At 36.1% G+C, this 19,370-nt stretch overlaps 1 protein-coding gene across 2 annotated transcripts in view; it reads right to left on the reverse strand.

Moving 5' to 3' along the window:
• GRIA1 (glutamate ionotropic receptor AMPA type subunit 1) overlaps nt 1-19,370 on the reverse strand; it is a 352,588-nt gene that overhangs the window by 137,926 nt on the left and 195,292 nt on the right. For both annotated transcript variants that reach the window (XM_074212568.1, XM_074212569.1), the window contains exons 6-7: nt 1,447-1,608; nt 544-711 (exon numbers count right to left, since the gene is read on the reverse strand). In XM_074212568.1, coding sequence (XP_074068669.1) covers nt 544-711; nt 1,447-1,608 — 330 coding nt within the window. The remainder of the gene's footprint in view (nt 1-543; nt 712-1,446; nt 1,609-19,370) is intronic.

The following is a 19,370-nucleotide window of genomic DNA, read 5'->3' on the forward strand; positions in this document are numbered from 1 at the left end:
CCACATTTTCTCCATCACTTAATGCAACCTAGTCAATCACAGTAGAAATGCAGAGCAGCTGCTGCTGAACTCCCTAGAGGCCATAGTAGCTGGAACCATGGAAAGTGAAATGAAATATTTACCAAATTTGGTTCTTCATTCAAAAACCCTCATCTCCTCCTCAGGGAGTCAAGCTCTGCCTCTGATAAATGCAATTTTGGGAACAGATTCTGAATACAGTCACCTAAAGACAGAGGTGATTGCCCATCATGTGTGGTTTGCTAGAGACTAGGAACTCAATCAGAGAATCCTGGAATTGGAAGGGAGCTTGGAAGTCATCTGGTCCAGTTCTTACCCAAACAAGGATTCTGACTACTACATACACAGGAAGGTATTATTTAGCTATTTTTCCTAGTTAAACCTATTAAGTCTGGCAGAAGCAAATATGCAACCTTCTGGTCATTGCATTTCTCCAACAGAATTTTGGCACACTCTTACCTGAATGGGATTCCTGAAACTACATATCTGGCACCCTTATAACAGTGGTATCCCTCTTTTCCTCACCTGTTGTAGAGCCCTCTGGATGTCAATCCCTTGGCCCCAGGGCACAGCTGGATTGGCCAAGCAATCCCCAGCATTCCCCCTGCGGGAGATATCAATGCGCTGCTTCCTCAAGCTCTGGAAGGCCTCCGCCATTACCCTAACACCATCATATGTCAGTGCTGAGGTATACTGGGAAAAAGAACAAGATATTGTTATGCATGTGGGTTTTGGATTGAGAAGAATATTATAATATACATTACATAGCCAGGATTTAATTGGTTTACGAGATCATAGGTATAGAGCTGGAATGAATCTCAGAAGCCATCTGGTTCAACCGTCTCATGTTACAGATAATTAAAAAAAAGGCCTAAGGATTTAAGCCCAGAACCTCTGACCCCAAAGTCAGGACTCTTTCTCATTTCCCCATTATAAAAGGGAATAGATAATTAGAGGAACCATAGAATCTTTGAAATATGATTTTGAGAACTGGAAGGAACCTTAGATATGTTTTAGTACAATTACCTCAGATTTCAAGTAAGGGAATCAAAGCTGATAGATTTGCCCAGTAAAATCAGCAAAATCAAAGTGGTTTAAGTGGATAGGAAACCAGACTATGGAGTTAAAAAAAATCTGAATTCAAATCCTACTTTAATTTTCCTTTAGTGTTCTTTCTAAAATAACACGCTCTCTCATTACTGTTAAACTGTCCATGAGTAACTGAGTCTTGATGGCCTTCTTACAAGAGTAAACTAAAAGATATAATAAGAGTTAATTTATGATTGATCTCTGTGAGATAGACTCACTCAAGGAAAACTAATCAGGTTGAGATTTTCCAAGGCTTAGTGACTTTAGAATAGAGTGATGAAACCCTTAGGATGACAGTGAAGATCTGAAGCCTCCTGTTTCACACCCAGAATAACTCACTTTTGGCTTCTTCCAATCAACACGGGTGTGATCGCGGACATCATTGTTTTTCCACTGCTGTAAGATCTTGGCGGGTATGGTATCAGTGTAATTTACCAATTGGAAACCAGTCACATTGGCACCACTCTCCTTGAACTTAGCTAGATCCATGTCCATGAAACCCTATGGAAAGCAAGAAAGAAGAAAAAAGACCCGACAAGCTTAGAACATATGGTCATAGCATTCATTTAGTGATATTTTTAAAAAAATGTCAGATGAGAAGGGGAAGAGAAGGGAAGAAATATATATCAACATATTACATTCCAAAAGTTGCTAAGCACTTTGCAAATATTGTCTCACTTGATCATCACAATAAACTTGAGAAATAGGTGCTATTATTACCTCTATTTTACAGTCAAGAAGCTGAGGCATGTAATGACTAAGTTACTTGCCCAAGGTTATTACTAGTAAGAGCTGGAAGGAATCTTAGAATGTATGATACAAAGATGAGAAGAACATTAAAACACACTGTTTAGAAGCTGATATGATATTTGAGTGTACAAAAGACACAACAAGGTTTTGCAGAAGACAAAATTACTTAGCTCCTTTTCATGGTGAACTTTAGTAGAAGACCACTGCATTATCCCAAAAACAGAGAGTTCTGACATGCCATCTTTTAGTTTTTAAAATCTAGAGATTTCTCTCTGTTAAGTATTTCCTATTTATCCAGGATACAGCTTGTGTGCTCATAGTTTACACACTATCTCTCCCTACTAGAGTGTAAGTCCCTTAAGATCAGGGACTGTATTTATCCTTTTTTGAATCCCCATTCCTTGGCATGTAGTAGGTGCTTAAGAAATGTTTAGTGATTGGCTGCCTAGGTGTAGTTAGATGCAGTGGATAGAGCACCAGTCCTGGAATCAGGAGTTCAAATCTTACATCAGACACTTGCCACTTGCCAGCTATGTGACCTTGGGCAAGTTACTTAAACCTGATTGCCTCACATCCAGAGTGATCTCTAGTCATCCTGATTCATTTCTGGTCACTGGAACCAAATAACTCTGGAAGAGAAAGTGAGACTGGTGACTTAGAACAGTACCCTTCACTCAATTCCAATTCATGTGCTTGTAATGGCATTACCTTCCTGATTTCATGATTTCATTTGAGAATGAAAGACAAATATCAAAAAAGTTAATCAGAACTAGAGGGAAACCCAGAACACAGAATGATAGAATTAGAAGGAATTTCAGATCATAAAACAAAATCAATCTAGGGAACATTTTGTGTTCCTGTCTTAGTTTGAGACAAAGCTTCCCCTATATCTCCGTTTTGAAAAGGAGGATAGACTTGGGTGATCTCGAAGGTCTTTTTCAGCTCTTATCAAGCTGTGAATCTATTTTTGGTTCCCTAGGAAATGTGGTTTTGTGATGAATGAATTCCTAACATAACTGAATCAATACTGTCCTGTGTGACCTCTCAGAACCCACTCAGTATTTCACACTACCCAATGTGAGTAATGAATAGAGCATGCAGCAAGATACTTTGTGTGACATCTCCATTCACACAAAATGGAGCTGACCATAAATATTGAGGTCTACCTGGTTTTATAAAGTTTAGAGCTGAAAGGGACCTTTGAGATAATTAAGATCAGCCACCTGGCTATATCGATGAGAATAATGAAGTTTAGAAGTGACTTGCCTAAGGTTATAGCTCCAGTAAACAGCACAGTTATATTTAAACCAAGGCCATCTTCACACCCATTCTGCTTTCATTTTCTCAGGACTGGTCTTAATATTTTTTGTGTCCTGTACTATTTTGAAAATCTACTTAAGTCTACAGACCTTTTCTTAGATGCTCCTAAATGCATAAAATAAACTACATATGATTACAAAAAGTAATTATATTTAAAAAAGGTTAACAAAATAATATTTTTAAAAAGTTTATCAAGAAGGTGACCTAGTAAGGTAGGAGAGAAAAGGCAGTGATTCACTCAAAATTCCTCTGAACATTTTAAATAATGCTATAAAACAATTCCTGGAGCATCAGAACTCACAAAAGGACAGGGTGAAATAATTTTCCAGCCAAAACCAACTTGGAAGACCAGCAGGAAAGATCTGTTCCACCAGGGTGAGACTGGAGCATAGCCTAGCACAGTCTGGGTCAGTACATACCCCAGCAAACCAGAGGCAGGCCTTAGGAGCAGGAACCACAACTGCTACTGCTTCTAGAACTCTCAACCAACACACAGGCAGGAGATGCAACAACTGGTCAGAAGGAGATTACAGGGGTTTTATTTTATTTATTTTTTTTTAAAGGGGGCTTATTGCTAAACCTGAGGCAGGTAGTTCTGGATGGCAGTCCAGGGTAAGAAGGAACACTAGCACATCAGAGCTTGCAGCTACAGTGGAGCAAGGAACTTCATCATAGTTACAGGGCAGAAAAAAAGTGCTATAGAACAGGCCAGGAGAATAGTAAACATACATCTTTTTAGATTGTATCACATAGAAAAACTGAAAATTTAAGTTCCCTAGAAGTATTATGAGACTCCATAATATAAAAATGGATGTTGAAAACTATCTTTACATAAAATTGGAAAAAAATAAAATCAGTGGAAAAACCAGTTAACATCAAAATATAAGAAGAAAGTCAAAGTTCCGACATCTAAAGAATTCAAGAAAAATATGAATTGGTCTCAGGTCATGAAAAAGCTCAAAAAGAATTTTGAAAATCAAGTAAAAGAAGTACAGGAAATGAAGGGAAAAATTCAAAGGCTCCAGGTCAAGAATCTCTCCAAGTCTAGGAGGCCATTAAAAAGCATTTCCATACCCTAGAGTTACAGGCCACACACACACACACACACACACATACACACACACACACACACAAACACACAGAGAAAGAAAAAAAAGCATTTTCATCAGTTAACTAAATAGCATAATAGATGCAATGCTAGACTTGGAGCCAAGAAGATCTGAGTTTAAATTTGATTTTAGCCACTTACTAGCTATGTGACCCTTGCCAAGCTACCTCATCTGCCTTGATTTCCTCATCTGTAAAATGGATAATAAATAGCATATACTTCCTAGGGTTGTGAGGATAAAATATATTATAAAACACTTTGCAAAGCTTAATGTGTAATTTAAATGCTAACTATTATTGATTTGATGAGAAGTTTGACATTGCAATTATCACTTGGGAACAGCAGCATTGGGAATAGTAACAGAAATACTGAAGGAATAACAAAATCACAAGTCAAAACTATTAAGTCAACAAGAGGTCCAGGTTCAAATCTTAACTATCATTAAACATTTATATAATCTTAGATAAGGTTTCTCTCCAGTTCAGTTTCCAGATCTGTAGAATAAAGTATTTGAAATAGAATCAAGGATTCTTGAGCAGTAAATCTGTGAACTTAAAAAAGGATTGATAACTATATTTTAATATAATCAATGTTCTTTGTAATCTTAATTATTTATTGCCATTAATGCAAATGACAACTCATCTGTAACTTATAGTATTAGAAAATTGACTGGGGATACTGACAGATTTCCCAGGGTTATACAGCTAATATTTATCAGAGACAGGACAGAAACCCTGGGAATGGATTTTCACTGACCCAGAAGGAAGATATAGGGATTAAAGTTCTTCCAATAGGTGTCAATGGGAGCCAGAAGGAATTTCTACCAATTATGTGTCTTTCAGCACTGCCTCCCTCTTCCCAAAAACTAGTTCTCTTGTGAAATGAAAAAAAAATTAACATGCCCTGGCCCACTAGGGCTCTAAGAAAAACATCTGCCATTCTTTTCATTTGGAAAAAATTGCTAAAAACGATTGACAAGGAAGGGGGCAGGACTCTTAGAGGGACAAAAATATTCATCAAGGTACTATTGCTCTTGAATATCATGAATGGTTTGATTAGAACTTTAAATGAACCTGAGAAAAAGAACTGGAATAAGGTAAAGCAGAAAGTGAAGAGCACCTGGCTGAGCCATTGTGACCCAAGTTCTTCTCTAATGACAGAATAAGTGGTCCTCTCCTTGGGCTCTCACTGACTCTGCTTCTGAATGCAGAAATGGAAGTTGCTTTTGACTGGGACCCAACAGGGTTCCAGGATCAATTATATAATCCTTTATTTGTTATTCAAAGATCTCCATAACTTGTCTCTTGTCTATATTTCCCCCTATTCTTATGCTTTCCTTTTTCCCTCTTCCCTACCACCCTCATCCCCTAACCCCCAACTTATGCCACATATTCTTTGATTCAATGATACCGGACTCCTTGATGTTACTTGAACAAGTCATTTCATCTCTTAACCCTGAGCATTTTTACTGGTCATCCCTCTTCCCTGAACTGCTCTTCCTCCTCATCCCTGCTTATAGCTTCCTCCAAGTCTTGTTAAAAGTCTACCTTTTACAGGAAGCCTTTTCCTATCTCTGAATTCCAGTGACTTCCAATTTATCCTGTATCCATGCTATCTTATCCTGTGAAACTCTTGAGAGTAGGCTTGTCTTTCACCTTTGTATCTTCAGTACTTAGCATGCTTCCTATGGCATAACAGGTATTTAATAAGTGGTTATCAATTAATTGACTTACTGTTGACCTACCAAGGTCTCTATGTTGGACACAAAAGAAACTATAACACTGCTGATTACAATTTTAAAAATATGCTCAGAAGCTCTGTCCCTATGGTCTGTAAGTATAGTTAGCTTGTACTTAGTTAAGTAAAAAAGCATAAACTAATACTCAAATGAGAATTAGTTTTCTAGCTTTCATAACTTTCAAAGGAAAGTTTTAAGATCTTGATTTTTTCTAAAGTATTCTTAGTGGTCATTGCTCTATTTGACTTGTCTAAGTATAGAAGTAACCCAAATTTGCATTAATAATAAATATGGGTTCTAGTCCCAGTTTTGTCACCATGTTTGCTGAGTGACTTTGAGCAAGTTGTTTAAACTCCCTGTGTCTTAATTTTCTTATTTTTAAAATGAGAAGATTGGAAATAAGATCTTTAAAGTATCTTCACATTCTCATTGTTAATATTAACTCTAAAATTATTGACACTTTAATCTAATCCCTTGAGATAAAGACTATCATTCTTGTTTGCAGAGGGCAAGATTCCACATGTGGACTAACTTGAAGAACTGAAAATTTGGCTTTTCTAGTTAATAATACATTGTATTTACATACAGGCTATCTTCAAAATCCTAATGCAGTTTTAAGCTATTAAAGCTTTTGGGATACCCTGCTATTTCATGGCTTACCAAAGATAAGCAGGGCTCAGAATTGAATTAGGAGATCATTCTGGATTCTGTTCAGTCAAACCTGCAATACTTTTAATGATCTCAAACTGATCCCTATTAGCTATTCCCTGAATTTTAAATTCTGTCTCCAACCTGCATGTGATTTTTGTGCATGATGCACAAATCATCCTCTGTGCTTAGTATGCATTTATTTTCTCCTTTTTTCATTTCCTTGTTTTAAAGTCCAGGAATGGTCACCTCCTTAAGGCAGTTAATGATTTCTCCTCCTCTTTTCCATAGATATTAGTGCTATCTACTTAACTTATACATGTGTAATAGAGAATGATGATCTGTCTGGTGATGGAACACAGTTGAACTTCCCTGGACATGTTTGTGGACACATGTGTTTAAAGCTGAAGGACTTGGAGATAATAGCAACTTCTTGGTTGGACGGATGGTTCCTGGGATGAAAGGGGGAGGTATATCAAAGATCATTGGTCACTGAGCCAAGGAGAGTTTCCCAATCAGTGACTTTTGAAGTAAACAACTTCCACTCTCATGTCTTCTTTCATTCTTTTAAATATTTGGTTTTGCTCATGAAATTTTTAAGAAATTGCCCCTCTCTTTAGCAATTTGGTAGCTGCTTCTACATGGCAGACAATGTTTATATTCATCTAGATAAGCCCAACACTAAATGTCAAAACTATATTGCCTCTTCTGTGTTTCTTTCCTTGAGCACTTGAGAGACTTTGAGATAGACATTTCATCCATATTGAGTAGTATCATGAGTTTAAAAAGTTGAGGACTCCGGGGTGGGGGGTGTCTTCAGTCATTAGAGATGTCTTTTGCAGGATGCTCCCTTTAGCTTTAACAATGCTGCTTAAAGGAAAAGATGACCACAGCCTGGAAGATGTCTCAGCTATAATCTAGGTTACCAGGAGACATTATGAACTTTGAGAGTTTTGTTCAGATGGTGAAATGTTTATTCACTAGTTCCATAAAATGATTTATTGGTTTAAGTATCAGTTTTCTAGGAGAGAATAAGAGGTGTTTCATGTTTTAAGTCTTTTTCAATGTGTGTTTATAAGTGTGTGTGTGTGTGTGTGTGTGTGTGTATGTTCCTTTGTGGTAGAGGAAGTAAATAGCTGTCCTGCACTTGATCTACTTTGTGTATTTAGTTACTTTCTAGAAGGGATTCTGATATTTCTTTTAAAAAAGACTAGTCATAAACTTTAAATTATTTTCCTTAGTCTCTGGTATGAGGTGGTGGTAGGTTAAGAGATGGAGAATGCCAGAAACAGTGAGAAAAATGCTCTTTTTTCTTAATCTAGTTTTTGAGCCAAGAGTTGGAGACCCTTCAGTGGGATAGGCATCACAAGAGTTTGTTGCAGAGGGAGAGTGCTTGGCTTGAAATCATATAAGCTTAAGCAACTCAATAAATCAAATAAGTTATAGATAGGCTTTCATTTCTCCTGGTGGGAAGATTTTCAACATCAAAGAAATCACAAATCCTTAATGTACTAATATACATGTCCCATCCTCCAATAGGATGAAAAATTTTAAGTACATTATTGATACTTGCGGTGTCTAGTACAGTTTCTGGATGGAGGTATATTACAGATATCAACTAAATTGAATGGGATCTATCACAAAAGCCCATCTTAATGCAAAATGTTTCAAGTGGCACTATAAAGTTGTAAATCATGGAATACCCCAATATTAGGATTAAAATTGTAGATGATACAAAGGGCAATGAAAAGACATATAGCTACTTTAAGTGGGTTGGTAATAATAAATTGTTCATGGAAAAAAGCATAAAAGGCAACATCATGTATACATAATAAAGGGGTAAGCAAATCTTATACCTAGAATGAGTATTAACAGTAGGACCAAATATTAAGAGAACCAGAAGGTCTTCAGCATCTTGGGCAACTCTTTTACAGAGCATTTATGGGAAGACATGGACAAAAATGAGGTAGAAGAAAAAATACGGAATATATGCCAGTGAAGGGACTGTTTAACATTAATCAGATCCTTTGAAGTGGACTCACATTTAAGACTTACAATTTTCTTTTCTTGCTACATTCCCATGAAGTTTATAAATCAAATATGCTGAGAGTAGCTAAAAGTTTGAGCAAGGTTACAGAACTCATAAATGTCATAGCCAGGAGTTGAATCCTGCTTCCTTCATTCTGAAGTCCTATGCTATTCCCACTATACTGCACTTTTTTTGTGTGAAAAAAGATGCATTACAAGGATAGTAGTATTACTCTTATCACAGGCTACTTAGAGCTACACTTTGGTAGTCATAAGCCTCCATCACCAAAGTATGTTCCAGTGGACCTTTTTGTCTTTGTTTTGTTTGGTGGTAGCTTCTCCAAGGGTGATGTACTCTTTGAAATGTGACATTGTGCACAACTAGAATGACCAAGGAAGCCTTATTCAAAGTAGAGAATTAGTGATAATCATTCAAAGTCAACTTTGGGATGTTATTAAACCTCAAAATATAAAGTTACTTGAGATAAAAGAAAAAAATTCAGATTTTTTTCCCTTAAAAATTTGAGGTATACAGATTTAGAAATGATTTCTTTTGCTAAACTCATTTATGGATGGGGAAATTTAGACCCAAAGAGGGCAGATGCATGAGGTCACACAGCATGTTAGTGGAAGAATCAACATTTATACCTAGGTCTCTAGTATTCTTTCTCTTATATCATGGCAATTCCTTTTTGGTTAATAGTTTATGTATTAAGCCCAGGTCAAGTTAGAGTTACATGAATTGACTAATGGTCAGGACTTTGGCAGGACTTTCATTATTTGCAGTGAAGCAGATTTCTTCATATAAACTGTCACTTAATATAACATTATTACTTGATTCCCTTGTAGTGAGAGGGTTTAGTTTTCTTCTATTTGGCCATAGAGGAAAGAAATACAACTAAATAATGGAGAGAAGTTATAGGGAAATTGTTTTCAGCTCAACATAAGAATTCCTAACAGAACTATGATATTGCAATAAGTTGCATTAAAAAGATTTCAGTCATTAATATTCTTCAGAGATTATAAACTCAAGACACAGAATGAGAATATATTTTTGGACAAAGCCAATATAGGAACTTGTTACTATGCATGTTTGTTAAAAGGATTTTGTTTTTCTTAATTTCAAAGGTGGGAGAGAAAGAGAAAATACTTGTTAATTCAGAAGGAAAAGATAAATAAGTTAAAAAAAGATCCTAGATATCTACTCATTAGGGCTGTGGCAAAGGGGATTCCTGTATCAGGCAGAAGGTTGAATTCAATTTGTTCCATTTCTGCAATTTTGTGATTCTAGGAGAATCTCATAGCTAGCAAGTATTTGTGGCAGTATTATAGGAATAGTGTAGAACTTTGAGGATTTGAATTTTGTCTTCTTTGATTTCAAATCCTATGCTTTTACCCACTGTGCCATCCAGATTTATGAGGCACTCTACTAGAGACTTTCCTTTTAGCATCATTCACTAGTAAGCATTCATTGGATTTGATCTTTCAATGAATTGCTATCATCTATCCCACATCATTTCATTTCATTTACAGAAATAGCATGAGAGATCATTGTTGTTTTTTGTCCTTCATTTTTGAAGACCATGATTCTCCTAGATTTTAGCTTATTCTGAATAGCATTGGAATGTAATATATCTCAGCATACTACTGGAGAAGTAGTAAGTAGGAGACAAAGGATTGTGGGAAAAGATATGCTTTTCCTGTGGCAGAGAAATCTAGAAGTAAATGCTTTCCTTCCTGATATAATACTTGGGTTGGTTGAGGGAATGTTTCTTTAGGTCTGTATTCTTTGAAGAGTAACTCTCTAACCCTCTCAAAGCAAAAAGAGCATTCCTGTCACTTCCAAAAGTGCTTCCTCCTGTTTCTCTAGAGTCTTTTTATGGTGTCTTCTCAGGTTATAACAACTTAATATATGTGTCCTAACTCTCATGTAGGAGTCAGGGAAGATAGCTAGCATGTGAAAGAGAAGAGTAAAGGAAAGATTAATGTTACAGCAGAGAAAATAGGTATTTTTGTACTAAAGGGATAGAGTATAGGAAGACCAAAATGAGGAGAGGGGACTGGAAACATATCTGTTGAAGAAAAGCAGATAATGAGCATGAATAGAGGTGGGGATGAGGAGGAGATATAAAAGAATCATAGAATACCGAATGTTAGAGTCGAAAGGAATGCCAGAGTTCATGTCTAATAACTACTCAAACAAGAATCCCCCCCTCAACAGGATTCACAGGGAGTCACCCAGATGTCATTGATTCATTCAACTTTTATTAAATAGAAAATATAATATTATGATGAATACACCACATCATCTTACTTGAAAGAGAAATAGATAATGCAACACCTACTGTAATCAGGCTACTATGGAAGATATAAAGTTTAAATAAGATATAGTTCCTGCTCTTTAAAGAGGTTACACAAATAGCTCTAAAATACAATTAAGCTGAAAAATGCATTAGTTGGTTACAGAGCAAAGTTTGGTGTAGAGAGTTGTTACTGACTAGCAGGGTCACTTGGTTTCAGGGAGGTGGCATTGAGTTGAATTTGAAAGGATACACCTTTTTCATCTATTAAATAAGATAGGTGGAAAAGAGAATAATTAGAAAAGATGAAAAAGAGAAGGGAAGTTATCCTAGGTATAAGGGACAGGACTTTTATTGTTTCAACTTACTAGATTCAGTCTACTTTGCTGTCTCTCTCTGCTTTGCATTGTCTGAAAATGTGAGATGTGTGATATTTTGCTTTCCTTGAAATCACTGATGACAGTGTTGAATGGCATGCAGTTATGGACATATAGATAGCATTTATTTATTAAGAATTTATTTTTTAGGGTTTTTTTTGGCAAGGCAATGGGGTTAAAGTGGCTTGCCCAAGGCCACACAGCTAAGTGTCTGAGGCTGAATTTGAACTCAGGTACTCCTGACTCCAGGGCTGGTGCTCTATCCATTCTATCCACCCCTATTCATTAATATTAAATATTTATTTATTAATATTAAATACTTATATTAAATACTTATATTAAATAATCTCTTTTGTGCATTTTTATCTTTTGCTATTGTCACTTCATGAGATAGGTTCAGATATGGAAACTAAGACTGAAAGAGATTAAATGAGTTGCCCAAGGTCTCATAGCTAGCAACTGTTTGAATTTGAATTCATAGCTTCTTTGATTCCAAGTCTAAGGCTCTTACCCACTCCGCCATCCATATGTTTGAGACACTCCACTAGAGACTTTCCTTTTAGCATCAATTCACTAGTAAGCATTCATTGATCTTTCAACTAATTTCTACCTTCATCCCACATCATTTCATCTCATTCACAGTTATAGAATGAGAGATAATTTATTTTGTCCTTAGTTTTCAAAGACCATGACATCAGGGAAGTGATGCCAAGATATGCATGTGAATTAGATTTGAGTGAGGGGGTACTGTGCTAAGTTACCAGTCTTACTTTCTCCTCTGGAGTCATATGGATCCAGTAATCAGATATGGATCAGGATGACTAGATGAGAGGCAATCAGGGTTAAGTGACTTGCTTAAGGTCATTTAGCTAGTAAATGGCAAGTGTCTGAGACCAAATTTGAACTCAGCTCCTCTTGACTCAATTCACTTGTGCTACCTAGATGAGAAACTGTTAAATGTCTGCGGGGGGGGGAAATACATTTTTTTAAGATCCCACTATGTGCTAGGTATCGTGCTCAGTGTTTTACAATTATTGTCTCATTAGATCTCTACAACAACCCTGGGAAATATTATCTCTATTTCATAGTTGAGGAAACTGAGGCAAATAGTGACTGAGCTAGTTTTGAATTCAGACCTTTCTGATCACAGACAGACCCAGTCCTCTATCCCCTGAGCCCCTAGCTTTCTGAGTTTGTCCAAAAAAAAGAGAAATGAAATTTGTCTGAAATGATTTATTTTAATGAGTGTCCCCTTTAGGTAGCAGAAATGATCATTTCCCTTTCAAAGTGCTCAAAAACCATTCCTTTCATAATGCATTCAAGAATTTCACCAAGATTCAATGTTAAGCCTAAAATTTGAAGATTCTATCTTCTCAAAAATATAGGAACACAACACATTTCTTCAAATCCCACTCTCCAGTGCTTTTAAATAATTTCTAAGGTTAGCTCCCCAAACATAGTCACAAACTCTATCTGTGTGATAGGTTAGTTTGTTTGGGCACATTAGCTTAAACTCCTTTTGAGAATCTGGGTATTTTATTACCTTGTTTTTTTATCCTGTATTATTATGACTTACCCTGGTTTGCAGTTCCCTGGTAACTGCTTTTGTTATGCCAGTTAAATGAGTACTTCCATTGGTGGAGAAAATAGAAGCAAAAAGAAGAGACATGAATAGTTCTATTTTCTCTCATTCCATTATCAGTGACCCATCCTCTCTAAACGATGAACACTTTCTTTGATCTTTTTCTTGCCCCCAACAAAAAATATCAAAAGCTTTTTTGACCGAACTTAGAATCTGTTCAACAACATCAAATTTTACAAATATTAACTCATTTGATTCTTACAACAATCCTGAGAGGCAAATGCTATTTATTATTATTATTTTTTTTGTTGCAAGGCAATGGGGTTAAGTGGCTTGCCCAAGGCCACACAGCTAGGTAATTATTAAGTGTCTGAGGATGGATTTGAACTCAGGTACTCCTGACTCCAAGGCCAGTGCTCTATTCACTGCACCACCTAGCCGCCCCACTATTTATTTTTAAAAACAATACTTCACAATTAAGAAAACTAAGGCAAGACAGCGGTTAAGGGATTTGTCCAGATATGGCTAGTTAGTATGTGTTTGAGTCCGGATTTGAACTTGGATCTTTCTTACTCCAATGCTCTATCTACTGCATCACCTAGCTCCCTGATTTTATTCTAGACATTAACTGCTTTTTAAATTTTATTTTTTAGTATTTAAATGTATTCATTTATTATTTCAACTGCATGCAAAGATAGTTTCAAAATTCACCTTTTTGTAATATTTTGAATTCCACATTTTTTTTCCATCCCTCTCTTCCTTCCCCTTTCCCCTTTGATGGCAAGCAATCTGATATAGGTTATACATGTATAACCATGTTAAAAATATTTCCATATTAGTCATGTTGTGAAATATGAATCAGAACTAAAGGGAACAAAAAAGCCATGAGAAGGTTAAAAAAATAAAGCAAAAGAATTTTAAAATGGAAAATAATATGCTTTGGACTGCATTCAGACTCCTTGGTTCTTTCTCTGGATATGGATCATATTTTCCATTGTCTTTGCTGAGAAGAAATAAGTCCATCATAGTTGATCATCATACTATGTTGCTGATATCATGTACACTGTTTTCCTGGTTCCACTCATTTCACTTAATATCAATTCATGTAGGACTTTTCTGAAGTCTGCCAGTTTATGATATTTTACAGAACAACACTACATCACATTTATATACCATAGTTTGTTCAGCTATTCCCTAATTGATGGGCATCCCCCAATTTTCAATTCTCTGCCACTACAAAGAGAGCTGTTATAAATATTTTTATACATGTGGATCTTTCCCCTTTTTTGTGATCTTTTTGGGATACAGACCTAGTAGTAGTCTTGCTGGATCAAAGGATGGCATTAATATTTCTGAAAATATTTTAAAAGACTATTCTATTTATTCTATTATGTGTCTTTGCTTGCATCTTCTGGATATGTCTTTTAAAAATCTGAGATGGTCAACCCACATTAATGTCCCACTTTTTCTTCATCATAATCATCTGTTGGTACTGCCAGGATTTTATTCTTGAGGACCTCTATACTTCATGATATGACTTCTATAGAATTTTAGACCATAGGATTCAAGCTACTTTTTTCCTGAAAAAGTTTTGATATGTGTTCACTCCAAATTTGGTATAGAAATCAGACTGGGACTGTTTTTCCTTACCTAAAATAAGATTCACCCAGGATGGTTGCTTTTCTCTGTCTTGTCATTTTGTCCAACATAATAATTCCCCTTATTGTTTTCACTACATTTGGAAAAATGGAATTAGCACCAATGATTTATTAGTAAAGAAAGCTCCAAGAGATGCCTAAAAAGCAGAAATCTACAATCAATACTATTTCATGCCCCTCTGCTAGTTTCTGGAACTCATCATCTCTATCCTCCTAGTGGATAGAAGTTTGTGGCTTACTCTCCATCATAATTACTTTATTGTTTCTAACTTCATGGAGGCCCACCCAAATGTTCTCCCCCATGTTTTCCTCACTTTACTGGATTTCCTCATAGATTACATATTCTTGGAGGCAGCTAGGTGGCATAGTGGATAAAGCACTGGCCTTGGAGTCAGGAGTACCTGGGTTCAAATCCGGTCTCAGATACTTAATAATTACCTAGCTGTGTGGCCTTGGGCAAGCCACTTAACCCCATTTGCCTTGCAAAAACCTAAAAAAAATGATTACATATTCTTCACATTCCTTCTTATTATATTGCCTGCTACATAGAAAGCATGGAAGGTAACTTCGATGAAGTATCAAAGCACTATCAGGGAAAGATGAGAAGTGGCATGTACCAAGTGGTCAAATTACCAGTTCTTCCTGGACTATTATCTACCCTCAGGTCCTGATGGTGACAGCTTATAACTTGAATATAGAAAGGAGAAAACAGCTTTGGGGAGAAAAGAAGTTACTTAATCTCTTTAGACTTTATTTTCTTGACCTATGATGATGTATTATTTTCTTTATAAGCACGTGGTAGAAAAAATTCATAATATAACATAAATTCTAGTATGCTTCTGGAAGTTATCATCTTGGGAACAGCCCCTGTGTCGATGTAGCCTGCTCCTAACGGTGCTACGGTCATAACCTTTACAAACCCAGGAAGAAAGTTCTTGTGATTAAAGTCATTGCCACTATCAAATGATTCAACATAAGAAATGAATATAAATTTATTAGAGAAAATGGCAATAAAGAATAATTTGTTTTATTGCTACATTTTAAGGATCATGGGACCTTTTCATGTGACTTGTAGCTGAAATCTTCCATATTAGGTATTAACACTATAATATTGCAAACTTCTTTAGAGAAGCATTCCCTTACCATAGTGTTTAGCCTATAGTAAGTACTTGATACATATTTCATTCATTCATATATACTGTATCTCCTATGAACTTTTCAATCCCTTTTGAATAATGCTTACCCTTCTATTGCAATATTCCGATCATGAGTTGCCAAGCCTCAGTGATACCTATGAGGCAGGATTTGCTTCTCTTCATTAAATGTTGAGCTTGCTTTATTATTTATATTCTGTAGAATTTCCTACAGGCACTGTTGAGGGCGGGGAAAAGGCAAAGTTAGAGTGAAAAAGAGAAGGGAGGGAGAGAGAGAACATAGAGAAAATAGGGAGAATGCAGGAAGGAAGAGAGGAGACTGAGAAGAGAAAGGGACTAAGAGGGCATATCTCTGCCAGCTAACTGCCTTAAGACTTACATTAAGGAGAAAAAAGAAAATAGAAAACGGCAGTAGGGAGAAAAGAAGAAGAAAGAATAAAGCATCCAGGAATGAAAAGAAACTGCTTCTGATACTGACGTTCTTTTATTTATTGCATGACCTTTAAAGAATTTGCATGACTTTTCAGCTCCTTAGGTCTCTTTGAAATTTGCAGGTCAGTCTAGGATACTAAGACTTCTAATAATTCTATAGAGTTCTATGATTCTGTGAATGTGAATGAAGTAAAACAAAAAACAAGACATGCTCCCAAATAAATCCATCCAACAGTACTCTCTTCTTATATCTCTCTCTGCCAAACTGACACAAACATGCTTACTGTCTGTCTGCACCCCATGGGGAAACAGCCAGCATCTCATATAATCTCATCCAATTGCTATGTATGTAACTTTTTAAGATGATGACCTCCTTAAGCAAAGAGATGATACTTTATAATTCCTTTGTATCTGCCATGGTGCCAAAGGCAGTGTTTGTCATAAAGGAGGCACTTAAGAAAGGGTTTCTATGATATAGTGGAATAAAGCACAGTCTGAAGTGTCAAGAGACTTGGGTTTGATGCCTGACTTTACTGTTTACTACTATGGGACTTGGGTAAGTTACCTAATCTTTTTAGTCTTAATTTCTTGATATATAAAATGCAGATGATGATATACTATCTTCTTCATGGGACTGAGACTGGATTTGAACCTAGGTACTCCTGACTCCAAGGCCGGTGCTTTATCCACTACCCCACCTAGCCGCCCCAAGAATATACTTTTAAATGTAAAGTGTTGCAGAAATGTGAACTGTTATTTTTAGTATTATCAACATGGAAACATTGTTCAGACTGAAGGTAGTTAGCCCCACTAACATCCTCCCTGCATTTGCACTTCATTTGGAGTATCATCTTTAGTTCTGGGTTCCACATTTAGTACTGAGTACCACAGTATTCACAGATACTGACAATTTGGAATGAAACCAGAGGAAGACTGATTAAGATGACATTGTTATTTTGCAGTTGTTTCAGCTATGTCTGACTCTTTGTAACTCCACTTGAAATTTTCGTGGCAGGAAAGCTGAAAGGACTTGCTATTTAGAAAACTGAGGGAAATAGGGTTAAGTGACTTGCCTAGGATTATGTAGCTAGTGTCTGTGGCTGGATTTGAATTAAGGAAGATGAGTCTTCCTAACTTCTAATGATGCTCCATCTAGCTGCCCGTAGTCAACTAGGTTGGTGAGGGAACTAGAAATATCATGTCATACTAGGATGTATTTAGCTTGGAGAAGAGAAGACTAAGAGTAATGAATTTGGAGTCAGTAGATCTCGGTTCAAATCCTGACTCTGCTAGCCATTTCTTATGTGAATTTGGGTAAGCAACATAAGTTGTCCAAGTCTTACTTTTCTCATATGTAAAATGAAGAAATTGGATTTCTTGATCTTTTATTTCTCTTCTTGTTCTAAATCCTATGATCAATGTTTTCAAGTATCTGGAAGGGTGTCACAAGACAGATGGAACAGACAATCTGTGAGGCAAAATTCGAATTAGTGAGTGGGTATTCCAGGGAAGAGCTTCCTAACAATCAGGACTCTTTGTTTTTCTGACATTTTATGATAAAATCACATTTTCATAATGGCTTAAGTTTTATAAAGCATTTATGTCAAAACAAGCTTGTAATGCTGGTAATGTAAAAGCATTGCTATTGCCATTTTGTAGAAAAGAAACTAAATCTCAGAGAAGTTGAATGAATTGCCTAAGGTTGCAGAGACGAATTGCCTAAGGTTACAGAGACAGTAAGTGGTAGAGCTAAGACTTAAACTCAGGTCTTGAGACTTTGGTTCCAATTGATGATCTCTTTTGTAACATCAAAATGAGTGGGGTGAAACTGAGAATAGAGTAGGCAAGCTATGATATGCAGGAATGGATAGATTCCACTGTGCATGTTAGAAGATTAAAAAAAAACCCAACAACTTCATCTTCCTGAGTTCAAATACAGCTTCAGACACTTACTATTACCTTGGGCAATTCTTAACTCCATTTGCTTCAGTTCCTTATCTGCAAAATGGCCTGGAAAAGGAAATGGGAAACTATTCCAATAATTTTGCCAAGAAAACCCCAAATGGATCAACAAGAGTCAGACATAACTGAAAATGACTCAACAGCAACAAATGCTGACTTAGAATTTTCTCCTTCGACATGTTTCTCAAGTTTGCTTACTCAAATCCTGTTTTTCCTTCTAAACATCTAATCTTTGTGTTATTTCAAAAAGAATTTTGATTTACATAATCCCCTAGTTCCTCTGAATCTAGTAATAATTTTCCCTTCCTGTTGAAATCAATTCATTTGAAGGGGAGTTAATTTAGAAAAGAGATTTGTTCGTATATAGGTTGTAATGTATGGGCACATGTATGTGTAGATTCACATTCTTCATCTTGATTGACTCAGAGGGCAGAACCAGAACCAAGGTACAGAAGTTAGAAAGAGGTAGATTTTGGTTCAAAATAAAAAAGAATTTTTCAGCCATTAGAGTTGTACAATGGAGCAAGTTGCTTTGAATGGTAATAAATTCCCTAACATTGGAAGCATTCAAGAAGATAGAAGAACACTGGATACCATAAAGGATTTTCACTGGTAGGGGTTAAAGTAAATGGCCTCTGTGATCCCTTTCCCCCTTAACATTCTAAATTATCTTCTAATTCTAGCATTCTATTTTTAAAAGTCACTTCCAACTCTGATATTCCATGTACTAAGATCCTTGACAACCATATCAACCTATGCTCTAAGACCTTATCAGTCAGAACATTCTTCCTTACCAGAATGGCTTGCTGTTTGTAGGTTGTTGTCTAAGACTGAGATTGTAACTTTGAGATTGTGGCACAAAGTAGTGAATAATTCTGTAATTGCTCTCCTTTACTAACTTTGACAATATATCTTTCCCATGAATCCCTAGAGCATAATTCCTTTACTACACTTCAACAATAAATACTTTGAAGTATGTGGTCTGAAACACATAGCACTAGGATAATTATGTGGTCTGCATTTTTTTCTTTGCAATTTATAAATTACGTTATTTTTCTAAAAGGGAAAGAAAACATACCAGCAATCATGCTTCAAACTGAATTAATTAGTCATTTGAAACCTAATTATCAACTAATCTATTTGAGCATATACGAATCCTGTGTTTAAATACTATTTGCAATTTACATCCCATTAGTTCGAAGTTTC

The sequence above is a fragment of the Macrotis lagotis genome, chromosome 1 (assembly GCF_037893015.1).
Source record: "Macrotis lagotis isolate mMagLag1 chromosome 1, bilby.v1.9.chrom.fasta, whole genome shotgun sequence".
NCBI lineage: Eukaryota > Metazoa > Chordata > Mammalia > Peramelemorphia > Peramelidae > Macrotis > Macrotis lagotis.